This window comes from Podarcis filfolensis, assembly GCF_964270895.1.
Source record: "Podarcis filfolensis genome assembly, chromosome: 2".
NCBI lineage: Eukaryota > Metazoa > Chordata > Lepidosauria > Squamata > Lacertidae > Podarcis > Podarcis filfolensis.
Window position 1 is genome coordinate 24,609,869 of NC_139605.1, and position 26,627 is coordinate 24,636,495.

The window sequence follows — 26,627 nt, forward strand, 5'->3', positions numbered from 1 at the left end:
AATAACTTTTCCCAACCTGCATGCAATTTAGGGGGGGGGGGGGGAAGAATATTTATGTGCTCTTTCTAGATTCTAATGCTCTTCTTAAAGTAGTATAAACTCAATTCTATATTCAAGTACCTATAGTTAATGACTGTCAATAAGCTATTTTTGTGTTCACTCTGAAGTAGATATGTTGTAATACTTAATTCTGTAACTATTGAGTATTCATTTCTCCACTCCCACATGTAGCTTTTGAAACTTCGTCTCAGTGATTCACCTACAGCAACATTACATGGTTATTTTATATAAATTGTTGTACCACCATTTTGAATACTTGTGAGACATACCCTTTGTCTTTTTATTTTAGATATGCCAATATTTGGCCTATGCCCAGCTCATGATGATTTCTATTTGGTGATGTGTAACCACTGTAATCAGGTCGTAAAACCACAGGCATTTCAATCACATTATGGTAAGTACTGAACCATTTTTTAATCATTAGGGTGAGGTAAAATCAGGATTAAGCCTGGCAATTTTAGATTATCCCTCTTTGTGATCTTTCCAGCCGATGTTGCACATGGCATTATGTAAATATTGTACAAATATGAATTGTGCATATGATTGCACTTTCATGTTAATTTTTTATTTTTTAATTGGAATTTTATTTACAACATAACACAAGCCCCCCACCCCAATACACAAATTCACATTTATTAAACGTGAACATAACATACAGTGAACATAACATACAACAATACAAACAACCAAATAAAAGACTTCCTTTATCCTGTATTTAGCCTCCTTATTTAGTTCTTATAAACTGTTTCCTTTATGAATAATTATTAAGATTTTTCTAATTATAACTTAAATATCCACAAAGTCTCCTGCAGACATTAATCAAAACAAGTCCAGGTCTGTATTTTAGGGCACTATTTTGTGAAGTATTCTCTGCATTTCCCCCATGTTAAATTTTTTTAAAGGCATACCAAAAAAATTTATAGCCCATGTTTTATTTTATAATTTTTGAAATATTGTTTATTAGGTTTGCAAATATTTCTTAAACATACAGAGATTTGAACAGCATTATAAATAAGGAAAACAGAAGAAAAAGATTCAGAAGAAAAAGTTGTTTTGATGCTATCTTGTATACAGAACCTAGAGTTTACTCTTATATAGCTTTTACACATACTTGTGAAGACTAAAAATGTTCTTTACATTAGTTACTTTTGGGGGTATGTGAATTGGCCTTAAAGGTGTGCATATATTACCTCCACTAAGACCTTTTTCCTGCTGTAAAATAAGGAGAATCTGGCCTGTCTCATTTGAAACCAGTTATACAATTGCAGCAATGATGCAAAAATTCAGAAAATGCTAAACTTGAACATGTTAGAAGCAGAGCGTATGTGTCTGGATGTTTTAATTTGTTGGAAACCACCCACAGTGGCTGGGGCAACCCTGTTAGATGGGTGGCTCACCATCACAGTTCATATGTATTGCAGTATAGAGTGTTTTGATACTAGATATAGTTGTAGTGAATTTTACGTGAGTTCTGATTTGGATGTGTTTGTATTAACAGATCATTTATGGTGAGGAAATAAAATCCTGTCCATAAGGTTGATAAACACTTAGGATTGCATCTGATTTAAGTCCCATGCAGAGTAGACCCACTGAAATTAATTGAGTTGTTACCTTTTGGAAATAGAACAAAGCCAACTGTTTAAATTTAAAATAATGTTGAAAAAGAAAATAATGAAATTTATTGGGGCAAGCAAAAGCACATGGAGCCACTAAGGAAAATTTCAGTGAGAACTATTGTAGCTGGGATCCAATTTGTAGCTTGTGCAAATTTGTTCACATTCACATTTTTCACTACTTTGGATAACAATGGAGTGCACCTCCAAGGGTGAGGTCAAACTAACTCACAGAAAATGTCAGTAATTTTAAACCAAATTTCCAGAAGCTGTAAGGAACATGAAAATAAATGTACCACAGCTTCCCCCCATTCTCCCATATTTCCCCTTTCTTTTTGTCGGATATTAAAGGACATATAGCTTTCCGCCCCACTGTAGCCTGTAGCCAGCAACTATGCATAGTCGGCTCTTACTTATCCTTAAGTGGAATTTACACTTTGCATTTTAGGGCATATGCTAATAAAATGAAAAGTTTCCACTTGTTCCTTTGAGCAGTTACTAGCTTTCATCATGAGTTTGCAATTTGTAAATATATATTAAGGTAGATAGCCGTGTTGGTCTGACACAGTCAAAATAAAAATAATAAAAAATTGTCCAGTAGCAATATATATTTTCCTGTAGGACTAATTGCAGTTGTTAACAGTCATCAACAGGTTTACCATACCCACTGAGCCAATAACTCATCTCCTACTACCCTTCTGATAAATACCCCTCCCCACCCTCTCACTATATATAAGGGTCTGGTGACTTCTGCTTCAGTGTATCTGAAGAAGTGTGCATGCACACGAAAGCTTATACCAGAACAAACTTAGTTGGTCTATAAGATGCTGCTGGACAATTTTTTATTTTTTTAAATTTTTTTTATTGTAAATATATAATTAGCATTACTTTAAGGCTGGTTTCAGTAAAGTGTTTATAAATACAATCAAGAAATCTTGCCATCTGTAAATGTATAGTGGCATTTCAAATTTTTCATAGACATTCACTAATTCAAATAAAAGGATGTGGGTGACGCTGTGGGTTAAACCACAGAGCCTAGGACTTGCTGATCAGAAGGTTGGCGGTTCAAATCCCTGCGATGGGGTGAGTTCCCGTTGCTTGGTCCCTGCTCCTGCCAACCTAGCAGTTCGAAAGCATGTGCAAGTAGATAAATAAGGTACCGCTCTGGCGGGAAGGTAAAACGGCATTTCCGTGTGCTGCTCTGGTTCACCAGAAGCGGCTTAGACATGCTGGCCACATGACCCGGAAGCTGTACGCCGGCTCTCTCGGCCAATAAAGTGAGATGAGCGCTGCAACCCCAGAGTCGGTCACGACTGGACCTAATGGTCAGGGGTCCCTTTACCTTTAAGGAGGTCCTGCAAAACAATAATGGAATCACAGAATTGTAGAGGTAAAAGGGACCCTGAGAGTCATCTAGCCCATCCCTGCAATGCAGAATTCCTGCCAACGGCCGTCCTTAGATAGCCTCGAACCACCAGCTTTCCAGTTAACAGCCAGACTCACTGACCCATTGTGCCACCTGAGGATTGAGTCAGCTTTTGTTGTTATTATTTGAAAGAAGTGAGGTGATAGTCAATTGATTGTTTTGGTAGCTTTAAGTGTATTTTAATATGAGTGTAACGTTTTTGAAAGAGAGAATTTTCATGAAATCTAATTTATATCCATGACTGAGACCCAGGCAGGTTTCTAACCATTGATGGAAATGGCAAAGTTCTTGGAACTGCCAAGTGAGATATGTTATAAAAACCAATCAAGTTTTATGAGACATGGGAGGGAGGAAATGTTAGAATGCCTACAAATATTAAAAATGATAGTTTTGTGGGATTTTGTAACTACTGTATAGATAGTTCTTTCGAATTGGACATTATGGAAAACTACAGTTAAGCTTCCTTAACCATGTTCTGGCATGGTGAGATACTTGAATTGAGCCAAAAAAGTGAGAAAGGGTTTGCTAAAAAAGCATAGTTAGTTTTATAGGTGTGTGCTGTTCCTCGACCTCTGCCTCCTTTCTGTAGAATGGGATTAAGAGTGACATGTACAGAAATATTTTGAGGATACGTTTTGTATACCAACTTAATGTTATTCTTCAGATGTCAAACCTATGTATCTTTTCCTCCCCATCTTCTTCCACTAGGCTACCTTGCAGTATATTGTGTTTTCATATGGTCCATGTTGAGTGTTTATTGTGTGTTCACTCTAGTTATAGTAGACTGAAGTCTTATGGTCATGATTTTTGTCTGCTTATTAGTGAAGCTGATTACAGAAACTAGTATTATTGATATTTGTCCTAAAAAGTGATGAACAAATGTTGGAACCTGGCTTGAAGAGGAAATTGCTAAATTGCTGTTTATTGGAAGCTAATTTTGGAGCCATCATTAGAGTTTAAAAAACAGCTGTTTTCGTGCTTTAAATTATTCAGACTGATTTTAATTTTGCATTTGGATAGTGTTGTAACACGCCCTGGGATCTTATGGTGAAGGGCGGGTAAGAAATCCTATTGCTAATATTAATACTCTGTTGACTATAGGGTCCAGCAAATTTACTTGCTCACAAACGTTTTTATTAGTTCACCTGCCTTAAATGTCCCTGTTAGTCATATATGGCCTAAATGGAAAAAACAACCAACTTCTTGAAAGCTTCCTTACCCAGTCACCTAGAAACATTTCTTAACAAAGCACAGGTGATCAGGCAAGTGAGTATTTTTCTAAGTCAGATTTCTGATAAGAGTTTTCCTGCTTTAAATTAGTATTCAACACAGTATGGTCTTGATGTGATTGTGCTATAATCCCTTTAATCTTCTCTGTAACCTGTGTTACTTTACAACGTTGGTTTGTCAGAAAGATGAAGTACTCATTGCATATTATATTCTTAACTGAAAGCAAGCAGATTAGTCCACCAACCACTGGTATCAAAGAACGGACAGTTCAGTAGGATTAAACTTGACTTAACATGCCAATTCATTTGTGACTCCTAGGTTGCTGTTAGGGTGTGTCAATACATATGATAGCCTTATTCTAGGTTGCAGTGGAATCTGAGAAGTTAAAGACAGTATTGCAGACAGATGCAATTAAAGATTATGTTGCAGCAGTATACATTATTACCTATAAAGTGAACATCAGCTGCACTCTGTTACTTTTGAAGCACAGTCTGTCTCCTTGAAGGCTTGGATAGCTAGGTACAGTTTGGGTAGTCACATAATCATAGGCTTGTGTGATTTGAGAGTGGGAGGAGAGGGTTGTTCTGTTGGTAAGTGATCATGTTTGCTTCTTCCTGCTTTGGGGTTTTTTCTTAAGGTGGCAGATTGATGTTTTCCAACACTTCCTATTATGCAGACATAATGCACATATCACCTTTGGGAAATGCTCATTTCCTCCCTTAGATGAGCTTTGGAGTTTGTCTCTTTGTGATCAGTCTATACCACATGTTGTCCTGTGGAAGCTGGGGCTGTACATTGCCGAATTGTCTCTGATGAGCAGTGTTGGAGAGAAGTGTTTCTGTCTTGATGGCAGAGGTCAGTACATGGATGGGTGAAGGGCAGGGGCACATAGTTTGACTTAAAACTCAGGTCTGTAGCATGTCGCTATGGAGGGAGGTGATCTTGATATTGGGAACAGGACACTGACCAGCAGTTATTCTTCCATACCTCCAGTGATGTAGTTTTTGTACTTGCAAGCTGTGCACGACTTTGCAGAAGCGTGTCCTTTGCATGGCACCGCAGTGTAAGGACATTTCGGTGTGATCCTATTACACTGATATGCTCCTTAACAGCAAGCGGAGCTGTATAGAGTACTTTTACCTGCTTCTTATACCTCATATTGCAGTTACGGTTAAAAAGCAAAACAAAACCACCTTCCAAAAAGCTTGTTGGGCTTCATGTGGCACCCAGAACTCTAAATCCTCCATCTGTTGTCCTCCAGTTGCCAAAATAAAATCTGTACTGCCTCTGTTTCTTCACAAAGGGGACCCTCAGCCTATCAAGCTAATGCCAGAAAGGCACATGTGGTAGCTGACTACCAAAAGGCCTGAGATAATTATACAGTTAGGAAATTACCATTAGAAGCTTCAGTCGGTTGCATATAAATACTTCTCCATTCCTCAAACAGTAGTTCACTAACTCTGAATACCAGCAGCTGGATTTTAATCTCCAGTTCTAGTAATGGCTGATTTAATTTCTTCTTGGCAAGGCTGTATGAAATGCTATAGCTCGTACAAGAAACACTCTGGCATGTCCCCAGAAGCATTTTGCACTTCAAGTTTACCGCTGGATTTGTCTCAGTAAAGACACTTCAACCAATTACTTGGTTATTTTAAAACAGCGTATCATTTAATAAAGTATCTCCACTTAGATTGCCATTCCAATCAAATAAACAAACAAGGGATGTGAGGGGAGGCTTGAAAATATACACTTGGCACTTATTAACCTGAAGCTGGAAACACTCTTAACAAGTTTAAGCAACAAGGTTGGCTACAGTCACAAATGCTATCACGTTATTCAATAAAAAGCCACAAGACATACTTGAATTCTAATATGATGCCCTATATTACATATAGTTTATATGCTGTTGAGTTGTCATAAGCATAAAATTTTCTTTTAAGGCACTGATGGCTCTGGAGAGAACTTTCTACTTGCACTTAAATTAGTTGCTATTTGCATGAAATAAAACGATATTTTTAAATTGCATAATCTGCAAAGAATTTTTTTGCTGAAGTACTGTGTGTGCCAAAACACCAAACGTAAAATAGGTCCGGTACACACTGTTCTCGTCTTGACTTAACATTTATTAGTATAAATTGTGTTTCTCTTTAATATGCTAAAGCGAGTACATAAACTGCAGAAATTGGTGTATCTGCACTTCCACAGGAGGGGGAATGATACTTTCTCACTTTCAAAGTGCTCCCAAAAAGTGAGGCTATTTCCCATGCTTTTCTGAGCAAGGAGCTGGGAGAGAGGAGTTGGCCACAATCTTTTGCTGATGTTTAGTGTTCTATATGCAAATTAAAAGCTGTACTTGAATTTATTGGAGTATCAGTAAACATTTCGAGATGTGAAAACTCAATAACACACATTCCTTACATTGTTTAAGTTTTTTTTTAATAAAAAAGTAAGGCACTGAAAATTGTTATACTAATTTTTTTGCTAATTCTTGTACAGTGGTACCTTGGCTTACTTACGCTTCAGGTTACAGACTCTGCTAACCCAGAAATAGTGCTTCAGGTTAAGAACTTTGCTTCTGGATGAGAACAGAAATTGTGCTCCGGCTGCGCGGCAGCAGCAGGAGGCCCCATTAGCTAAAGTGGTGCTTCAGGTTAAGAACAGTTTCAGGTTAAGTACGGACCTCCGGAACGAATTAAGTACTTAACCCGAGGTACCACTGTATTTATAAATATGCTTGCTTCCAAGGGAGGGCCGCATGGGGGGAAAAAGACCAGTTAACAGTTTAAAGGCTTGGGTAAGAATAGAACTGTTTGGATGCACAAAATAAACCTTTTAGCTGCACGATCATGCTTTATTCATCAGACATATAATGTAGGTTTCATATTTAGCATGACTAAAATGCACTGAACCGTCCACATCACTGTTAGGTGTATTTGAGCCTGGCTGCAGAATACAGTCACTTTGTAAGTCCTGCTTGTCAGAAGTTTTTGTTATTTCTGCAAAGTTTGCTATCCATGCAAACCAGTTTGCAGAGGTGGCCCGTGAGAAGACAGTTGGCATAAAAACTGGCCTCAAGCCCAGAGTTTTTGTATGCATAGTGTGGTGAAATGATAATTTTAAACGTTAAGAAACAATAAATAAATGAGCTTAACAGAGCAGCGAGTTTCTAAAGATTCACTTGCAAGCTAATGTTTGCCTGAAGACAATTTTAGGAATCTCATCGTAGAAGAGAGAGAAATTCTAGCCTAGTCCTGCATCCATTGTCAGTATTTGTCAGATAGATATTTCTTGTTTTAGAGTCCTTTCAGTGTTTTTCCAACATGCATGTGGTTGCTGTATTTATTTCATTTATCTTGAAAGCGGCCCTACATGCTTGTCATGAAACTTCCTGTTATCAGATGTGGAACTGACGATGAGATAGAGGAAACAGATGGCCATTTGGCCACACAGCTATATCGGATGTGTGGTAAATTTTAATCGTTAACCTCACTTGATAGCATGATCTAGACAACTGGCTTATTGGATACAAAACCTTTTACCATCCCAGGTGGTTGCCTACTGGTTCCTTCTAGTTAAGGCTTTTTTGTTCAATGTCTTTCTTAGTCCTTTTCTTAATGTATTCAAAGCGGCCTCCAAAAATTATTTAAAAGTATTGTAGGGAAATCCTGGAAGGAACACCAAAGAGATTTTTGCTAACTAAGTATATACAGTGGTACCTCGGGTTAAGTACTTAATTCGTTCTGGAGGTCCATTCTTAACCTGAAACTGTTCTTAACCTGAAGCACCATTTTAGCTAATGGGGCCTCCTGCTGCTGCCGCGCCGCCATAGCATGATTTCTGTTCTCATCCTGAAGCAAGGTTCTTAACCTGAAACACTATTTCTGGGTTAGTGGAGTCTGTAACCTGAAGAGTCTATAACATAAAGCGTATGTAACCCGAGGTACCACTGTATCTTCTGAAGGCCATATATAGAACCTTCTTACTGTGTTAAGGCTTAACTAGTGGCCTACATTCACATGCCAGCTCCTGAAACTCATAGATCCAGCATCCCCCTTTCTTCTGAACCCTTCTTGCCCTTTGTCTCCCAGATCCTTCTTTCAGCAGTTACCCATCTTCTGATGGAGTTCCCATCTGTGCATGTTGTTGATCTATTCCCCTAGATTCTACCTGGCTGCAGCTTTTCATCCTCCAAACTGTTTTGAGGCTCAGGCTATCCACCTTCATTAGCCATGTTAGGTATTGGCACTGCAATAGTCCTGTCGACTGTAAAGAATTAGAGATCATGATATAATCATTATATGATTATAATGTTTTATTTGCTTCTCCCCCACCACGCACACAACTTGATTGCATCATATGCTGTGTTGCTGGCAGCATAATATATAGGCATGCACCTATGGAACTATGAGAAGGCGTCGTTAGGGTGTTACGTTTCTGGCACTCCTTATTACAGTTTATGGTTTGCTTGATTTCTCGCTGCCAAAGCTAAGAGGAGCAAAAACATACTACTGTTATTTCGCAATCTGCCTTGATTTACATAAATTGATTGTATATATCTTAGAAGTCCTATTCTTGGGGGAAGGAAGAGTGCTTAAAATATGCAATATACATATTTACATTCTGATGTGCTTTTTAAGCATCTGATACTGTGCTATAAGGGTGAGGAGCAAGGAATCCATTTCAGTTTCAACAAAATTACTCATTTTGTTCACGCTAAACCCAAATCCTTGAGTTTTTAAATAAACTTGTTTCATCAGGCTGCCTTTCAACAGACTGTAGCTTAACACATTGAAATGCAGGAGCTGCATTCCTATTGTTGGCAATGGCATGAAAACCAAAGGTTAAAGTCTTCATCTTTGAATAAGAATTGCAAAATAAAGCTCATAATATCAATTGGATTTCTGCATTAGTGGTTAAACTGTTTTCTTTGATTTTTGCCTCAGAAATGAGATTTACATGCCTCGGTTGCGAACAGTTTGTGCTAGGCAACAGCCAAGGGCAAACAGGTGGGTTCATAGAGATCCAGGCAATATTATGATATCAGCCCAGCTGGGGCTGAAGCCCAGTGAATCAGGCAGCAGAGTGCATAGAAAAAACTCAAACCTAATCCAGACTACTGCTCCAAACAAAGGAAGATACTGTGCAGAGGAGTGAGAAATCAAGCGACCCAAGGTGAAATTGTACATATGCAGTGTCATCGCACCCAATCCCATTATTCTCTCACAGACAGGCATCCAAGAATGGCACTGGCTTTTTGCCCATGATGCTCTGGTTCCAAGTTGCGACCAAAACATGTGGGCTTTCGTATGTGAGCGTTTGTTGTGCTCTGGTGTTTAATCCATTTCCAGTTATTGTGTATTTATTTCCATGTCTAATAATGTAGCAAGGCTGGGCAGAAGACCCATCAGACTCTACTTGTGTATCTGAGTGTAAATGGCAAGCATTCCTGACTCCCCACTGTTTAATCATGGCAGCAACAAAATGACTCCGCCGCCGCCCTGTCCTAAATTATGCTCCACAAATGAAGAAAGGTTTGAGTAGCCAGGAATCATTTTTTGTTTGGAAGAACTGTGAACTCAGTTCAGTTCTGCTATTTACAGGATTCTGAGTCCGGGAATTTGTTTTATTCCTAATTATGCGCCAGACTATACTGGAATTATCTTTGGCATAGAACTGAGCAGTTAGATTTATCTCGAAGGATTAGGGCAAGCTGTAAATTAAGTGGGACTGTGTATTAAGAGGGGTTTCCAACTGAATTACTGAAAAATACACCATTCATTAATATAATAGGACCTTCTATGCAATAAAATAAAATAAAATTGTCAGCTCTGAAGAACTGGAAGTACTTCTCGAAGTTCAATCAGCAGCTGCTGGACACCGTCTTCCTCTCTTTCCTACATGCCCTGATTGCACTTGGCTTCAAAAGAGATAAACTTTGTTTAGGGCAAGTACTAGAAGGGACAAGGAGCTGTGATGCAAGGATGACTTATTTAGTTCATTAGCTGCTGCATGCAGCCAGCGCCTGTCCACTGTGGCTCTGCACTGTGCTTCTGGGTCCTAGAGAGTGCCTTTTTTCTCTTCTTTGCTAATGCTGCAGATGGCAGCTGAACACAGTGCCACTTAGTGCTCCTTCTGCTAATGTCAGATTGCCAGCTGACCATAGTTATCCCTCACAATGACTGTTGCTGCAACCGTTGAAAACTGAAAAGAGGAGAAAAGGGCCATACCTTTATTTATTTAATTAAATTTGCATCCTGCCCTTCCTTCCAGTGGAGCCCAGGGCAGCAAACAGCAGAATGATGTTAAAAGTTCCTGCTGCTGCACATTCTTAATAATAATAATATTAATTTATTATTTATACCCCGCCCATCTGGCTGTGTTTCCCCAGCCACTCTGGGCGGCTTCCAACAAAACACTAAAATACAACAACCTATTAAACATTAAAAGCTTCCCTAAACAGGGCTGCCTTCAGATGTATTCTAAAAGTTTGGTAGTTGTTTTTCTCTTTGACATCTGGTGGGAGGGCGTTCCACAGGGTGGGTGCCACTACCGAGAAGGCCCTCTGCCTGGTTCCCTGTAACTTGGTTTCTCGCAGCGAGGGAACTGCCAGAAGGCCCTCGGCGCTGGACCTCAGTGTCCGGGCAGAAATTTTACCTACAATGACAGCAAAACGTAGGAGAATAATTTGCATCATTAATATCAGAATTAGTTCAGTTTAGACACCTATGTTATGCTAGAACTCAAATGCAACAGCACCACAAAATCACATCATTTCTGTTCTCATTAGGTTTAAAAGGAGCATTCTGTTGAAGCCATTAGAAGGCTTTTTTCATGCCTAATTTCAAAAAGTTCCGGGGGGGGGGGCTCTGTGCATGCTTCTTCCCACCCCTTCTGTCTATCCTTCCTAGTATACTAGTCAGTTGAGCAGTTCCCCTTTAAAACGTTTAATGAGAGTTTGGTTTGATGAGGAGGAAAATGCTGTGGAAATGTATTCACTTTCAGTTGCCCTTCATTCACATGTGTGTTTGTGTCTGTGCTTAAAAAGAAAGTGTCATATTTCTTATTAAGATAGATGACATCTTGGTGAGCCCCTGGTCCTGTTATGCAATTCCCAGTAAACACAGTCTCTTTAAAACTGGACTCTAGGTAATATTTGCTGGATCTGAAATCTTAGTTAGAAGGTGATATGGTATCCTTTGGGGCCTTGTGAACTCATGGGCCATGACTGAGGATCTGGGCCACAGAACATTCCATTTCTATATTGGTGTCAAAAAGTATTCTCAGCTATTCAGGGTGTCTGCTGTTTGTTATGTCATCTATAGTGCCTGAAATTTTCTGCATCACATTTTTCCATTCTTAATAACAAATACTCCTTTCTCGCTGCTGAAATGTAAGCTTACATCCAAGTCAGTAAAAGTTTGGTTCCTCTTTGAAGCATGCTAGGAATGTTGATGAACTCTTTTCTCTACTCATTTATGATCAAGCTAATGATAGTGTCTGACAACAGCCAGGTATTAAACTTTGAAATAAATACCTTTTGCAACCATACCGGAGCCAACAAAAGTAAAGATACAAGAACCTTATGCCTAAAGAAAGAACATGAATATTATTTTATATGGCACTAACCTATTGAAATTAATGTATTTGCATACTCCAATATATATATATTGATTTCCACAAATTAAAATATACCAACAAGAGGTTGCATCCAGGCTTTTGCTCACTGAAATTCTTCTAGTACTAGAGGAAGATGACAGGGTGAGGATTTTGCCCCTTTCTCCCTTCCCCCTGGCGCTGTGTGCTAAACCACAGAGCCTAGGACTTGCTGATCAGAAGGTTGGCGGTTTGAATCCCTGTGACGGGGTGAGCTCATGTTGCTCGGTCTCTGCTCCTGCCAACCTAGCAGTTCGAAAGCATGTCAAAGTGGAAGTAGATAAATAGGTACCGCTCCAGCGGGAAGGTAAACGGCATTTCCGTGCACTGCTTCTGGTTTGCCAGAAGCGGCTTAGTCATGCTGGCCACATGACCCAGAAGCTGTACGCCGGCTCCCTCGGCCAGTAAAGCGAGATGAGCGCCGCAACCCCAGAGTCTGTCACAACTGGACCTAATGATCAGGGGTCCCTTTACCTTTTACCCTTCCCCCTGCAGCCTGCAGTGGCACTTCCCACAGTGGATGAGAGCAAATCTTCATCCAACCCATGGAGTTTTGTAAGCTTAAAAAAGGCCTATGCACGTGCATGTATGAATGTGTGTGTATGTGATGTGTAGGTTCCTTCTTTTTTCTGTATTGTAATAATACGCTTACATGAATGTGAGCTTTGCAAATGTACAGTGGTGCCCCGCAAGACGAATGCCTCGCAAAACAAAAAATGCGCAAGACGACAGGGTTTTTCGGTTTTTGCGTCGCTTCGCAAGACGATTTTCCCTATGGGCTTGCTTTGCAAGACGAAACGTCTTGCGAGTTCTTGCGAGTTTGTTTCCTTTTTCTTTAAGCCGTTAAGCCGTTAATAGCCGCTAAGCCGTTAATAGCCACTAAGCCGCTAATAGACGTGCTTTGCAAGACGAAAAAACTGCAAGACGAAGAGACTCGCGGAACGGATTAATTTTGTCTTGCGAGGCACCACTGTACTTAATTGTAAAGCTATTCCAAAAGTTGTGCAGGTGGCCACTAACTTAACTCTACCACTGGCTACTAATCATGCTGACTGTATGGAGTCTCCATGCTCAGAGGGCTATGCTATTGAATACCAGTTGCTAGGGGAAACTGTGGGAGCCAGTTATTAACTTCATGCTTTGGTTGGGGGCTTCATAGAGGCACCTGGTTGGCCAGTATAGAAAACAGGTTACAGGACTAGTAAGCTTCTTAATGTTGCCTTGTGTTCTTTCCAATATATTTCCATTGTTGGAAGCAGGGAGGAATCCTTGCTATATAAATACAGTGGTACCTCGGGTTAAGTACTTAATTCATTCCGGAGGTCCGTTCTTAACCTGAAACTGTTCTTAACCTGAAGCACCATTTTAGCTAATGGGGCCTCCTGCTGCCGCTGTGCCACCGGAGCACGATTTCTGTTCTCATCCTGAAGCAAAGTTCTTAACCTGAAGCACTATTTCTGGGTTAGCGGAGTCTGTAACCTGAAGCGTATGTAACCCGAGGTACCACTGTAATGACATTCATATAGCATGTCACATAATTATATAAACTTCCTGAATGTATAGAGTATTTAGAGGATTTCTCATACTTTATTTTAGCAACATGGCAAGGTCTTAGAGGGGAAGCTGTCAATTCTATGATAGTGAAAGGTTTGGAGGGGAAGGTTGGACATGAAAATGTCATGACTTCGGAGTCTAGTGTCTTGCAGCTATGTGGAACTAAAAATGTACTGGCTGAGATCAGACATCATGCTAGGTCAGCTTCCAAATCATGGTAGTTTGACCAGGAGCATCTCCCATTAGCTTGCATAAGCCTTCCTCCACCCTCTTCCTTTCTTCCCCCTTGAATCTGTGCACTCTTTCCTTCTCACTTCCCTGGTTATTGGTAACTGTGATTTACCCTGCAGACTAATCATTGAAACTGGGGTTGGATCTGGTTTTAATTTCTCGGTTAGACCTAACTTTTGTTCACTGTTGCTACCTTGGCTCAGATGTAACTCTAAAGCATAGTTACGGCTGCCCAGAGAAGAAAGGGGGCATTTGCACAAGGGGAGGAGGGGGCAAGGAACCCACAGAGAGTGGCTGCTTGCTGTTTGACAGCCAGGCCAGTGTTGCATAACTATCACTGTAAATATTATTTACTGTTCATAAAACTGTTTATAAATGCAGCCCATAGCACTGTTAATAGAAATATTACCACATTGGTATCCTACCCTTTTGCCTAGAAACTCAGGGCAGTGCACATCATCAGAAACTCCCACCCTAGATACAAAGTCAGATATGGTTTGCCAAGATTCTGTGCCCCATAAGGAAGGCAACACTTTTATTCTGGTATAGGGATACTGAAACATGGAAAACACCTACATTAGTTTATCCATAAATGGTGTAATGGTTTGTGGGGCATGTCTGAAATTTCTATACAGTTGCCCTGCTGTTAATTCAAATGCATGAATTCAAGTAAGTAAAGTTACACGGAAAACCTTTACTTAAGGTGGTATTTCTGTGCCACTCGGTCCGAAACCAAGGTTATCTGTGCAAGGTACATGTTTTTAAAGATCTCTAAATATTTAAAGATCACTAAATATTCCAAAAGTAGTCATTCTGCAACACATGTGTTCTGTGCCAAATGAATTATGTTATACTTGAGGTAGACTGGTTCAAGTTGCAGAACATATTCTTGGCTTTTCCGATCTTAGGCAGTGCCATCACCACCACTATCTCAGTGCTGAGGTTGTGATAATTCTCCTGCTAAATCACTTGCAATGTGTGCATGTGGAATAGCATGAAGAATAATGTGTGAAATGTGTGTTGTGTGTTATTTGGAAAGGTAGAAGCAGTACTTTTTTGGGGGGGATGCAGGGGTATGCATACCCCTAAACATATTGTGGATCTTTGTACTTCTGTCCATTTACTGTATTTATTTTTCCCAATTTGAACTATAAAATGGTGTTTTTCTTAAGTCAAAATGAGAGTACCCCTAAACATTTTTTTAGAAAAAAAATGTGGCTGGCTAGAAGTATTTCTGGTTCACACATTCTTCATCCAAGCATGACAGTTTAAACTAATTCATTGCTAGCGTTAGTCTTGCAGGGTAATCTTAGAACAAGGCTAGGAGAGCTAGACTTTTTCTCCTCCTCCTTGTCACTTAAGTCATCTTTGTTCTTGTCAGAGGACTGATACACAAGAGCAGAATTTTTGTCATCTCAGTATACAACTTGGCAGAACTGAACAAGCAAGCTGGGTGGCATGGGGCAGCATGGTGTGCATGCCCCCAAAGCTAACACTTACATTATCTAATTTTTGTTATTCTAGCCCAGCAATATCTCTGTTCGTGGGCAGCTGAAATTGTTTCACGATAACACTAATGAATATAGCAGGTGTATTCCAACTGCTATTGTCATTCTCACATGTAAAATGTTTGCTTTTTTAAAATTTCAAACTTTAAAATAAATTATGCCATTATAGTTGAAGAAGGAAAAACTGCTACCCATCTTTTATAGCTCTAGTTGCTGGTCTTTTTTGTGTGTGCTGCTCCTGGCAACCTAGCAGTTTGAAAGCACGTCAAAGTGCAAGTAGATAAATAGGTACCGCTCCGGCAGGAAGGTAAACGGCATTTCGGTGCGTTGCTCTGGTTCGCCAGAAGCGGCATAGTCATGCTGGGCACATGACCCGGAAGCTGTACGCCGGCTCCCTCGGCCAATAAAGCGAGATGAGCACTGCAACCCCAGAGTCAGTCACGACTGGACCTAATGGTCAGGGGTCCCTTTACCTTTACCTTGCCACTTTATTTTGCTAAATGGAAAGTTGCCTCTACACTGAATTTACCTACTCATATAGAGTGCTCCTAATAATCAAATCAATCTCTGGGAACAATCCTACAATACTTTTATGTTTATGTTCATTTCATCTGGACTTTTCTGCCCCCCCCCAAAAAAACTGGTCTTCTGTTCCTTCCCTTGGACTGTGCTTCCTCCATGCTATACTTCCTAGCCCAACATGCATTGCCTGTCAAATTTCTATTGAGGTTGTGGATAAAAGAGGCTTCACCTCGAAGATGTTTAGTAATTAGGTTTCCTAATGTCATTGTTTCTGGACAAGTGATTAAATTCTGCAGAACTGACTTTAGCCCCTAGCAGATGTGAGATTGTCAAGCAGCTGTGCAACCTGAACTTCAATTTCACAATCTATTGATTCAGCTAGCCTGTCAGTTAGCTGTAGGAATTAGAGTCATCCTAATTGGTCTGAGGTTATGGAGGGACTTTGTGTTTTGCCTGGTACTACTGTTACAACGCACTGTATCTGAAGTTCCTAGCCAGCACTCTTGGGGCTTTCTGTTCTGTGGTACAGAACAGAATGTGTTTATATGGAATGCTGTCTTGCCACTGTTGTGGGCTTTCAAAAACAAACAAACTGAATTAGGATTAAAAAAAATAATCAATGCAAATTAGGGTAATTTTTATCATAATTTCCCCCCCCATAAGGTGAATTCTCTGATGCTCTAGAGTGATCTTATTTATCATGTTTGCTTTACTTGTATTTAGTAAATAGTGCTATAAACTTTGACACTGCCCAACTTGCCTGATATTGTATTTCCAAATGGCACCCACTAATGTTCTTATGAAACAGAAACACTTCTAGTACGAAGTACTAGAAAAAATTCCTTTGTCAAGGTGATCAGGTGCTAAATCATGATTCTGGAATTAAAATGTTTCCGTGGCTTTGTCCGGATTGAGCACCAAGAAAAGTTAGATGCCACCCTTTTTTATACGTTTTTTAAATTTATTTGATACCATTGCTGATAACCAGTATAAAGCACTCCATTGCAACTGTGGTGAATAAGGAATAGCTGTTGTTCATTTTTGGATAGCTAGATTGTGACATTTGCACCTACCTGTTTTTTCAGCCTATCATCTTTCTTAAGATGCATCTAGGCTATGATGCCTCAAATAGTTTAGGTCATCGCTCAGCGCACATCCCCATTACAGATTGTGAGCTGCACACTGAAAGTTAAATCCTATTGAAGTTTCTTTTCTAAACCAAACTTGAAACTATAGGTTTTTTGGAAAATGCCTGAAATAAATTTGGGTCTTATTTAGCAAATATAAAACACCAAATACTGCAAAAGAGCTTAAAGGTGTTATACTGAGTCATCAATTTTTATTTTTATTTAAAAAAGGGGGGGAGTATGCAATATTGATTTTACATTCTGTTTAGGTGTCTCAGAGTTTTCCCTGGTAGCCAAAGGTTCTTGATGTGAGGGTTTTGTTGTTGTTGTTGCCTGCATTTTACCTTGGAATGAATCCAGGAGTTTGTTTTGGAATTACTTTTATTGAAATATTACTATTTATTTATTCTTGATGTTTGTTGACTTCTCATTAATAGACTGTTCTATAACCACTTCCTCTGGACAATTTGCAAACAATATTTTAAGATGTGGCAATGTAGGAACAGGCACTCCCCTTCTGTGGTTTAAATTTTAAACTGGGAGGGGGATGACATATCTTATCCTCAACTTGGACTGTCCAGACAGCTGGGTGTTAGATATTGTTTGTTACTCCAGAGGGAAGAACTAGTAGAACCAATGGGTCAAAACTGTGAAGACGCAGAGATTTATTTCACTGCAATATTTGCAGACAATCTAGATAATCAACTGCCAGGGATGCTGCAGCTGCATCCTGCATTGAGCAAGGGGTTGGACTTGATGTCCTCCAGGATCCCTTCCACCTCTATGGTTCTATAAATACTTGCTTTGCAAAATTTTCGGTTATTCTTTATTTTATTAGATTTTTTTACCCATCCTTTACCATAAAGTCTCAGGGTGGGTTCCAGCAATAAAATACACAATTATAAAACAGCTACTACAAAAATGGTAAAAGCAATTCAATATATAAAATGTTTAAAAGCAATTCCACGTACAATGGTGGTTAAAAATCATTCCAATATATATTAAGACTGACATAAAGATCTCGCAACATTCCAAAGTGAGGGAGAATTTTTTTCAGGTAAAATCCAAGCATGCAGTGTTATTGGCATCCTTGTTTATGAACTAATTCTGTGTTAACAATGGTTGTCTAGATTATTTTTGCAGCTCAGAGTTACGTATGCAGGAAAGGAACATGCATTCATTCATGTACACAGCAAAGCTCTGATAAAGTATATTAAGTGGCCGGTGGGGGGGGGGGAGGTTAGAATTTAGTATTCAGAATATTAAGTAATTTTATAGAATAGTTCTGAAGCATGCTAGTTGTGAAAAGTTCTATTAAATAATCCTTTTGGAAAGCTGCAGTGTTGCATGAGTCTTCATCATGCAGCTCATATTGTGCCAGGATTTGTTATTGCATGTTGAATGATAGCTGTTGTAAAGGAAACTGGGGCAGTAGCTGATTAGCACATTATATGGTAGATTGTTTTAAGTACGGGCCTCTCAAACTCTGCCAGGTTGTCTGAAAACAGAGGGATTAATTTACATCAGCGAGGATTCCTGGTGTGACCATGTTAGATAAAATTAGACTCCTCCTCCCTGTTTTCACTAGTTATCTGCCAGGACCTTTGTGACTCAAGCGCACTTCACTGTAACAGCAAACGTTACATAAACCCAAACATGGAGCCTATTTGGAGTTTGTGGGCAGACCCAAATTATGATGCAAGCTTCAGTGGCAAGTGTGCAGTGAAGCACGGTCAAATTATGTGAATGGGGGAGTGAAACAAGAAGGCTTTCCAGAACAGCCTTTTTCCTTTAGACAGGGCTTGAAAGCTCTGGGTAACTTTCTGGTGCAGTTTTCAGAGGCAGGAGTTGGCAGGGATCCCAGATCTGAATGGAGTTTGCAGAAGGTTGGTATAGTTCTGTACTAACACGACATGAAACGGAGAGACTTACACTTGTGTGCATTTTTGTAAGTTTGTTTTCTCTCTCTCGCTCTGCCAGAGGTGGAGCTGTGAATAGTGTTGAAGTCCCGTAGATGGCCTTTGCAGAGTTAGTTGATCAAAGTGGATAATCTCAAAATGAGGGATTAACTGCTGCAAGCGGCCCACATAAGCCATTCTGAAATGTGATTTGGCCAAAGTTCAAACGCAGATGGGAGTTGAGTTTGCTATTAACTCAGACGAAATGCTGATGTTTGCATGGAGCTATCACAGTATTTTGGAACATAGTAGCTCTTTTTAAACTGTATCGCAAAGACGTGTAATTGTTTACAAAGCTGACTGATGTCTAAGATTAACATTTCTGCGTGCTTAAAACGCTTAAGCTGTTATTTTGTTAATCATATTTATGATTAAAGTGCTTCTGTGATCAAAATAAGTTCCCTGAACAGAATGTGATCTGTGTTAAAGCGGCTTCTCTGCAGAAGTTTAAAATGCACATTTTTGTAGAAGGAAAAAACATTTGACAAGGGTAAGCAACAAAAGATACAAAGAAATTTGTATCTGGTAATTTCAGCCTTCTGAATGTAAGTGCTGTGTTTGTTTTGTTTGATTTATTAATAAGCACTGGCTTAATAAGCTAATTTTAGAAGCTAATCACCTGAAAAGCATATTTAACTCCCCTCCATAGCCCAAATAAGCAATGTAAATTTACATGTCAGAGTGCTATAAACACAAGACTTCTGTTTACAACAGGAGATGGTAATAATTTTGTCATTGTAAATATCTTGAAGCTGAAATGTGAAAATAAATTGGCGACCTTATCACACTACATATACTGTAGTTATATTTTTAACACTAAGACAATTGGTGATTCTTTATTTATTTGTTTTTTAAAAAAATTTTGCATCCCAACTTCCACAATACTAGAGGCTTCCTCTCACCCCCGATAACATTTCGCTGAGTTTTATGTACGTGTATAAATATAACATAAAATTGAAGAGCATCTTACCGTGCAAACATAGTGTGGTTTGCCCTTATTGTTTACTCTGAATCATCACTCAATTTTATCAGTGACAAAGCACGAAGCTGCCTGTATGCTAGAATTTGTGTTGTAATCCTTCTAGGCAGCACATAGTAATTATACTGCAAGAGTCTAGAATATTTTGCCAACATAACTACATTAAAGTTAATTGAATGACCAAGTGTCTCTTGTTCTTAATCAAAAGTGCCGCTGGTATTGCAAAAGTGTATTTTTAAAAAAAAAAAATCCTCACGTCAACAAAGCAGTTTGTTTCTACCCAGTTATGCTTTGTCTAATAGCCTGTTCTATCTGCTTGAACCCCTTTGGTGCCACAAAAAGTTACGCTGCAACATTCTGTTTCTTGGCATATTTTATAATTTCAATTGACCCTAAAGTTATTAGAATATAAATTTGGGAATTCAAAAAACCTGTAAGACAGGGAAAATAAGTACAGTAAATGAAAATTTCACCCCTCTGTTTCCAAGATAGCACAGCTGTGTCCCTCTCCCCTACACACACAGACACACCAGCAGAATAGCATCCCATTGAGCTAAATCCACCTCTGATCTTTGAATATAGGAAACACTGTAGGGTTTTAGTAGGTGGTTCAGTCAGAAAATGTGCCTTCTTTGCCATAGTTCTGGTTCACATGTAACAGTAAGCCGCACCATGGCTTTGTGCAAAAAAGAGAGGAAAAAATCCATGTGGGATTCTGTACCAATGGTTGTGGTCACAGTGCTTCTCCTCAGTTCTTGTTACTGCTGTACTATCCAGGGCAAAACCATGGATTAGTGTAGTACTGTATAATGTCCAAAGCCAGGTCTTGCTCAAGACAAAACACGAGCAGTAAGCAAGGTCAAATTGAGATCTTTTATTTTTTATCCATCTGTTTTCAATAACTGTCTAGAAACCTTTTCAGAGCTTAATGTTTGTCAAGGCATTGACAGATGTTAAAAATATTTGTTTTAAAGAAGAACATTGGGGTCTGTTTTTATTGAATTACAAAAGCTGGGTTAAAAGTTGTTGGGAAACTAGTACAAAGGGTAAATAGTTCATTAATTCATATATTAAATATTATACTGCCAGTATTATGACGGCAGAAAATTTCCACATGTTAGAAAGCCCTGTGGCGTATTTGTTAAAGCTGATGCAGAACAGTGAAAAGGTCTTGTGACGTATTTACAATGTTCCTTGGCTTCCTGTTCTTCTGGTAGCTGCTCCTGACATCTTCCGCTTAAGACTACTGCCTGCCACTCAGTCTGCTGTTTTTGAACTACTGTTGCACTTTCCACAGCCATTGGACTTAATGTTTCTATCTAGCGTCCGATTTACCATACAGATTATGTCAGCTGTTGTGTTTTGTACTGACGGTAGAACAGCAAAGCTAAAGGAAGTTCTAGGCTGATGCATTGTCCCAGAAAAGGATCAATAAAATTTATCTACTCCGTCTGCTACAAGAACTGCTGAAGATGATTCCTGTTCAGAGTTCGTCTGTGATAGTGGAGCAGATGTGTATAAAAAGAGTAAAGTTTGCAACAGCAGCAGTGTGGGAGTGGGGGTTTCCCACTCCCTGGGAAGAGTGCAACCTGATATTAAGATATTAATAAGAATTTTAAAAGCTCTTCTCTACAAAGCTTTAAAAACCTTTTGAAGTGCTTCTCAACAGGTTAGAAGTGGGAAATGCATGAACTGATGGACAGGAACTGTCTGTGTATCCTGATTTGCACATTAATGATTGTCAATAAAAGGGAGGGAGAGAAGTGCAGATCTTATAACCATTAGCGGCGGCTTCATCTTTATTCAATCATAGTTATTGTAGTAATAACCAGGAATGGGAGAAATGCTTTCTATTAGTAGGTGCCATCATTGTGCTTCTTTCACAGTGAGAAATCCCACTCCCAACTGTTCTATCATCCTCCTGGATTTTTGCACACACACAGAGGGAGAAATTTATTCAGTGCTGAATTCTGTGCCTACTACCATAGTCTGGCTTTTGTTTTCACCCCCTCGGAATCTCAGTAAACATATGTTTGTCTTAACTGGTGTGAGGTGCTCTGTGATAGCAGATCAGACTATTATTTTCATATTGTGTTACTATTTTAGGAATCCATCAGATTAATAAACTCTCTATGAACCTGTTGCCGTAAATCTTTAGAGCACGATTGTTCATGTATTAGAAGTTGTGTATTGAAGAATTCTTTTTTCTTTTTTTAAATGCAGTACAGCTGTCGAATGAACTGGCCAGATTATGATCTATTAAGGTAACTAATAGGATCCTAAATCTAAAGAAGGGCCAGTGGAATTTTAACTCATTTTCTTAGTTTCAAACCTCCTGATGCGGGAGGAAGAGAAGAGTATAGGCATTCTATTCGCCAGTTCCTAAGGCAAACAGGTAAAAGAAAAAAGTGATGAATCAGCAGCAGTGTAGACCAGGTGGCACCAATCTTTTTGGACTAGTGGACACATTTTGAATTTTGAGAGAGTGCTGGTGGCACCAGTCACACATGGCATAACAGAAAATGGCTGCCAAGGGGTGTGGCATAACGGAAAGTTAGAAAGACAACCATCCCTGAGAGCTAGTTTCCCTTTTCTGATGCAGCTGCACATAATCCCTGATAACCTGTGTGGAACAGTTTGGGATGTGGCATGGGGAGCTACAGGAAGGGGGAATTGTAGAAAATTGTCTCCCTTTTCTTACGTGAGCAGACTCCACCACGGGATCAAAAGCTGTGCAAATGGAATGACAGCATTGGATTTCAAACTTTCACCTCAGCGTGAGTTCATGAGGTCATGCTTTTAAAATACAATTTTGACAACTCTCAAATTTATATTCTCGTATCTGTCATATCATACACAGAGAGATGGGACGTGTGATATGAGCTGTTCTTGTCACATACTTCATGCTTTAATGTACAGTTGTGTGAGGTTTGAGGTGTAATGCCATGATTTTATGTCCTGAGAAGGGATAGTTGATCTCAAGTGGATTCTTTAGGCTGGGGAGTGAGGGTGCTGCCAGTGAAATCTAAGAGTAATTCTCCTGCAAAGTATCAGCTTAATACTGGATAAGCAGCAGATTCTGTCTTTCAGATCTCCTCTTTAATTACTACCAGATAAGAGAGATGCACTCTCTCTAGGCCTTGATTTTCATACTATAATACCCTATATAATATTACTCACAGGGTGGCTTTACAGATAAAAATAGTTCAGTTATTTTCCCATTTTATTAGGTCCAAGTTTTCACACTTTTCAAACAGAAGAAGACATAATATATAATTTCATTAGTTACCTCACAAAAGCCCCTTCACATGAGGGTCTCATTTGTTGTTGGATATCCAAAATCTACATCTGTTGCTCAGATCCTGCTTAAAAATATTTTGGTACAAGAAACGTTGGATTTGTAATTTTGTCTAGATATGCCATTTTTCTACCTTTACCGTCCTAGTCTAATATTGAAATTTATATCACCATTGAAGACTTCACTGTCAAAACAATTAACAAACACTGCCTGAGTCGCCTAGTGAAAAATGCCGTTAATGATATTTCTGTCAATTAAAACTGTACATTGCAAATTAATGAGTGTTAGTTGTTACATCAGTTTCTCAACCAATAGTTTATATATGTGTGTGTTACAGTGTAACTCCCCTGTCATTTTGAGATGATGTAAAATAGAAGATACAGTACTGGTAACTTGCCAATGAATGGATCAGATACTATTTTTAACATTGACTTGTATTGGGATTTAAGATTTGCTAAGTGTACAGTAGCTAAGAAGGTAGAAATATCTAGCCTTTTCTTTTTTCTTTTTGCTTCTTGTAAGGGTCCAGTATCACTAATATTGGCTCTAGCAAAATCCTAAAGCACTGCTGAACTTTTAAGGCCTCCAAATAGTAAGTTAGCAAATCCACTCTGGGAATCTCGCCATTGTTATAAAAAGACACTTGGCACTTAGTACTTTGTCCTATTTAGAAGCACACAATTTACTAGGCTATAAAATGCAAATATACTTGCACAGCACGTAGTTTTGTAAATAGACTAAATGGCCTGTTTTCGGATATGGTGGAAGATTACTAAGAGAAAAACTAGAAGTGAATCAGTGCAAAGATTTATTTGCTCCCAGACTTCTGGGGTCCCCCCACTTTTTATTTAGAACTCAGAATTACAACAGAAGCATGTGGTTCATTTTTAAGTTTAAATGTGTAGTTTTGACACCTCAGAGAGCCCTACCTTATTCTGCTGATTGGCTGGGAGGGTCTGGTTGATTTCGAGGTGTTCGAGAAAGGTATGAATTAGCTTGAATGCTAATCCTAACAATTAAGAATAAACTTGAATTAGGATTCTTTGTGCCTCTTACTAATTGGTGGTGGTGTTTTCTTTTTTTTTAATAAATTTTTATTGATTTTACAACATATATTAAAACACAACACAACTAACAATTAACAACACATAAACAAACAAACATATAAACACATATAATTTCTTAACCTCTCTTTCTTGAACCTTGTTTCAACAACTTCCCCATACCTCCCTTTTCTGCATCCCTGTTTTAAACTTTTCCAGCAACCCCTAATTTCAGTACTTGTAATTCAGTTTCTAATCTTTTTCCTCTTACCCAATGGTGTTTTCACCCCATCTATGATTGATCATCTGATTGATCAGATAATCCAGGGATTATGTTGTTCTTGGGATAGAGTGACAATCCTCGGATTTAGAGTTTGCATTTAGTGCACCACTGTGAAATTTGGTCATAAATCAAGCAAGAGCATCAAACTTGCATATTAACATATTCCAATTGTAATTCTTTTTGTTGCTATTTGTGCAATTACTATCACAGACCCTGAAATAGCAAGCATGCTTCAAGATAATTTATGGTTTGGCCACAAATGTGTACACAGATGAACATGAAATATTAAATTTACACACACACACACCCAAAAAGACTGCTGGAATTCCAGATGAGTAGATCCTTCACCCTGGCTTTGCAGTTCCCCCAGTCTGTTCTCTATGCAATGCTACCTTTTCAGGAAGTGATATATTCATATTGGGATGGGTAATGACCTCCTCCCCAAATATTATTTAATGTCTTGATGTACAAACATGGGATATTCCTCTGTTATTTATAAAAACGAAAGTACACATTTAGATGTCTGATTTTCATTCCTATATCTGTGGTGTGAAAGCTGACCAAAATTAGATGGCCTGTGACCTCATGCAAGGATGTAGACTTTAATTTCAGAAAAGAAAGCTGATGTTTATAGACTATCAGTAAATCTTGAGAACCTCACAGAGGAGACATACTGCATAGGGCTACCAATTGCTGAGTCTTCATTTATGTGTGGTATAAAAAATAGCTATGCAGATTTTTGGTTGAAAAAAATATTAGGTTAATCTGAAGGGGCTATTTCAGACTCTTTCTTATTTTGAATGAAGAGTCAGAGAGGCTTACGCAGGGCTATTCCAGAGTTTTCCTGATACCACTGTTTTTCTTGTGATTCCTTATGAGATATCTGGGGGCGGCAGATCCATAAGCCGGTAACGACTTGATTAATGAATAATGCCACTGTCTCCTATGTGATGAATTGGTGGGTAGACACTCTGGAAAGAGGAAGAGATGTGTCTCTTCTCAGATTTTGTGTGTGTTTGAATGAACAGTTATGCAGTAGGAATGTATACTTGACTGGTTTATCTATACAACCTTATTGCTTACTAGTAACTTCTTTCATAACAGGTTTAAAGCAGGTCGGATATTTGTTAAACCCAAAGGTTAAAAAACGCACAAAACAGTTTCTCTAGTTGTGCCCAGAATAGAACAGATTCTAGTTGCAGTTCTTGGATCCAAAACCTTCAGTTCCAGAGAAACATTAAAGGTGCTCACAGATCTGCTTCTGCACCAGAGAGCAAGGAAATTAGAAGTTCAGGCACTCGACCTCAACATCTGTGCCATCTAAATACGTTCTCTTACTCAGCCAGTTTACACCTTAGCCTCCAGGCATTCACACTTTCCCTTGATCTTTCATATTTCCCTCTACATATTCAGTGTATGTATTGGATGAGCAAAGAATTGAATGGAAAGGGTGTAGTTCAAAGAAAGGTTTTAAAACTGCTGTGATTCAGCTACTCTTTATATCCTTCACAAGGCAGATTTTCAAGCCAAATTTCTTACTGATATAATTTGTCTGGATTTTATGATGAGTAGCATTTTCAGGCTTTAAAATGATAGAAAGGTGAAAAAGCAACTCGCCTTAACTATACAGTCATTCCAGCAGCTCTTAAAATCAAGGCTAAACATACTCAAAAATCTGTATAATCATTTTGGGGATTTGTGTTGAGCTTCCGGTGTTGGTTTCTTGTCTGAGTTCTGCCATAACTGGTCTGGTCAGGTTATGAACAGGGAAAGGGGAGGAGAAAACTATTGCTCATAGAATCTCTGCAGTACCTAAATAGAGGACTATGTGTATTCTGGATGCAAGAGTTAGGTAATGGAGGAAATAGTCCCTGCCAAGTTCGTGCTTTTTTTTCAGTCATAGGAAATACTAGACTAGCAATAAATATATAAAAAATACCTAGATAATCTGCAAGGAAGCTTGGTTTTGTAGCCCTTCCAGATAGTGCAATGGTAATATGCTTTTGTAGTCATGTTGCTAGATTTCATTTCATATTATACTTTTTTAAAGTAACAACTGATAAACCTGGAAATACACATTCCTTTTAAAAGTGTCTGGCTCTTCTGTTACAGTAAGGGGAGAAAATCCCGTGCCTGTATCAT

At 38.9% G+C, this 26,627-nt stretch overlaps 2 protein-coding genes across 5 annotated transcripts in view; both read left to right on the forward strand.

Annotated features, from left to right (window-relative positions):
• LOC310757157 (uncharacterized protein C3orf49) overlaps positions 1–26,627 on the forward strand; it is a 285,131-nt gene that overhangs the window by 64,946 nt on the left and 193,558 nt on the right. The window lies entirely within an intron of this gene.
• Positions 1–26,627, forward strand: part of ATXN7 (ataxin 7) — a 92,417-nt gene that overhangs the window by 45,493 nt on the left and 20,297 nt on the right. For all 3 annotated transcript variants that reach the window (XM_083600693.1, XM_083600692.1, XM_083600694.1), the window contains one exon: positions 350–454. In XM_083600693.1, coding sequence (XP_083456819.1) covers positions 350–454 — 105 coding nt within the window. The remainder of the gene's footprint in view (positions 1–349; positions 455–26,627) is intronic.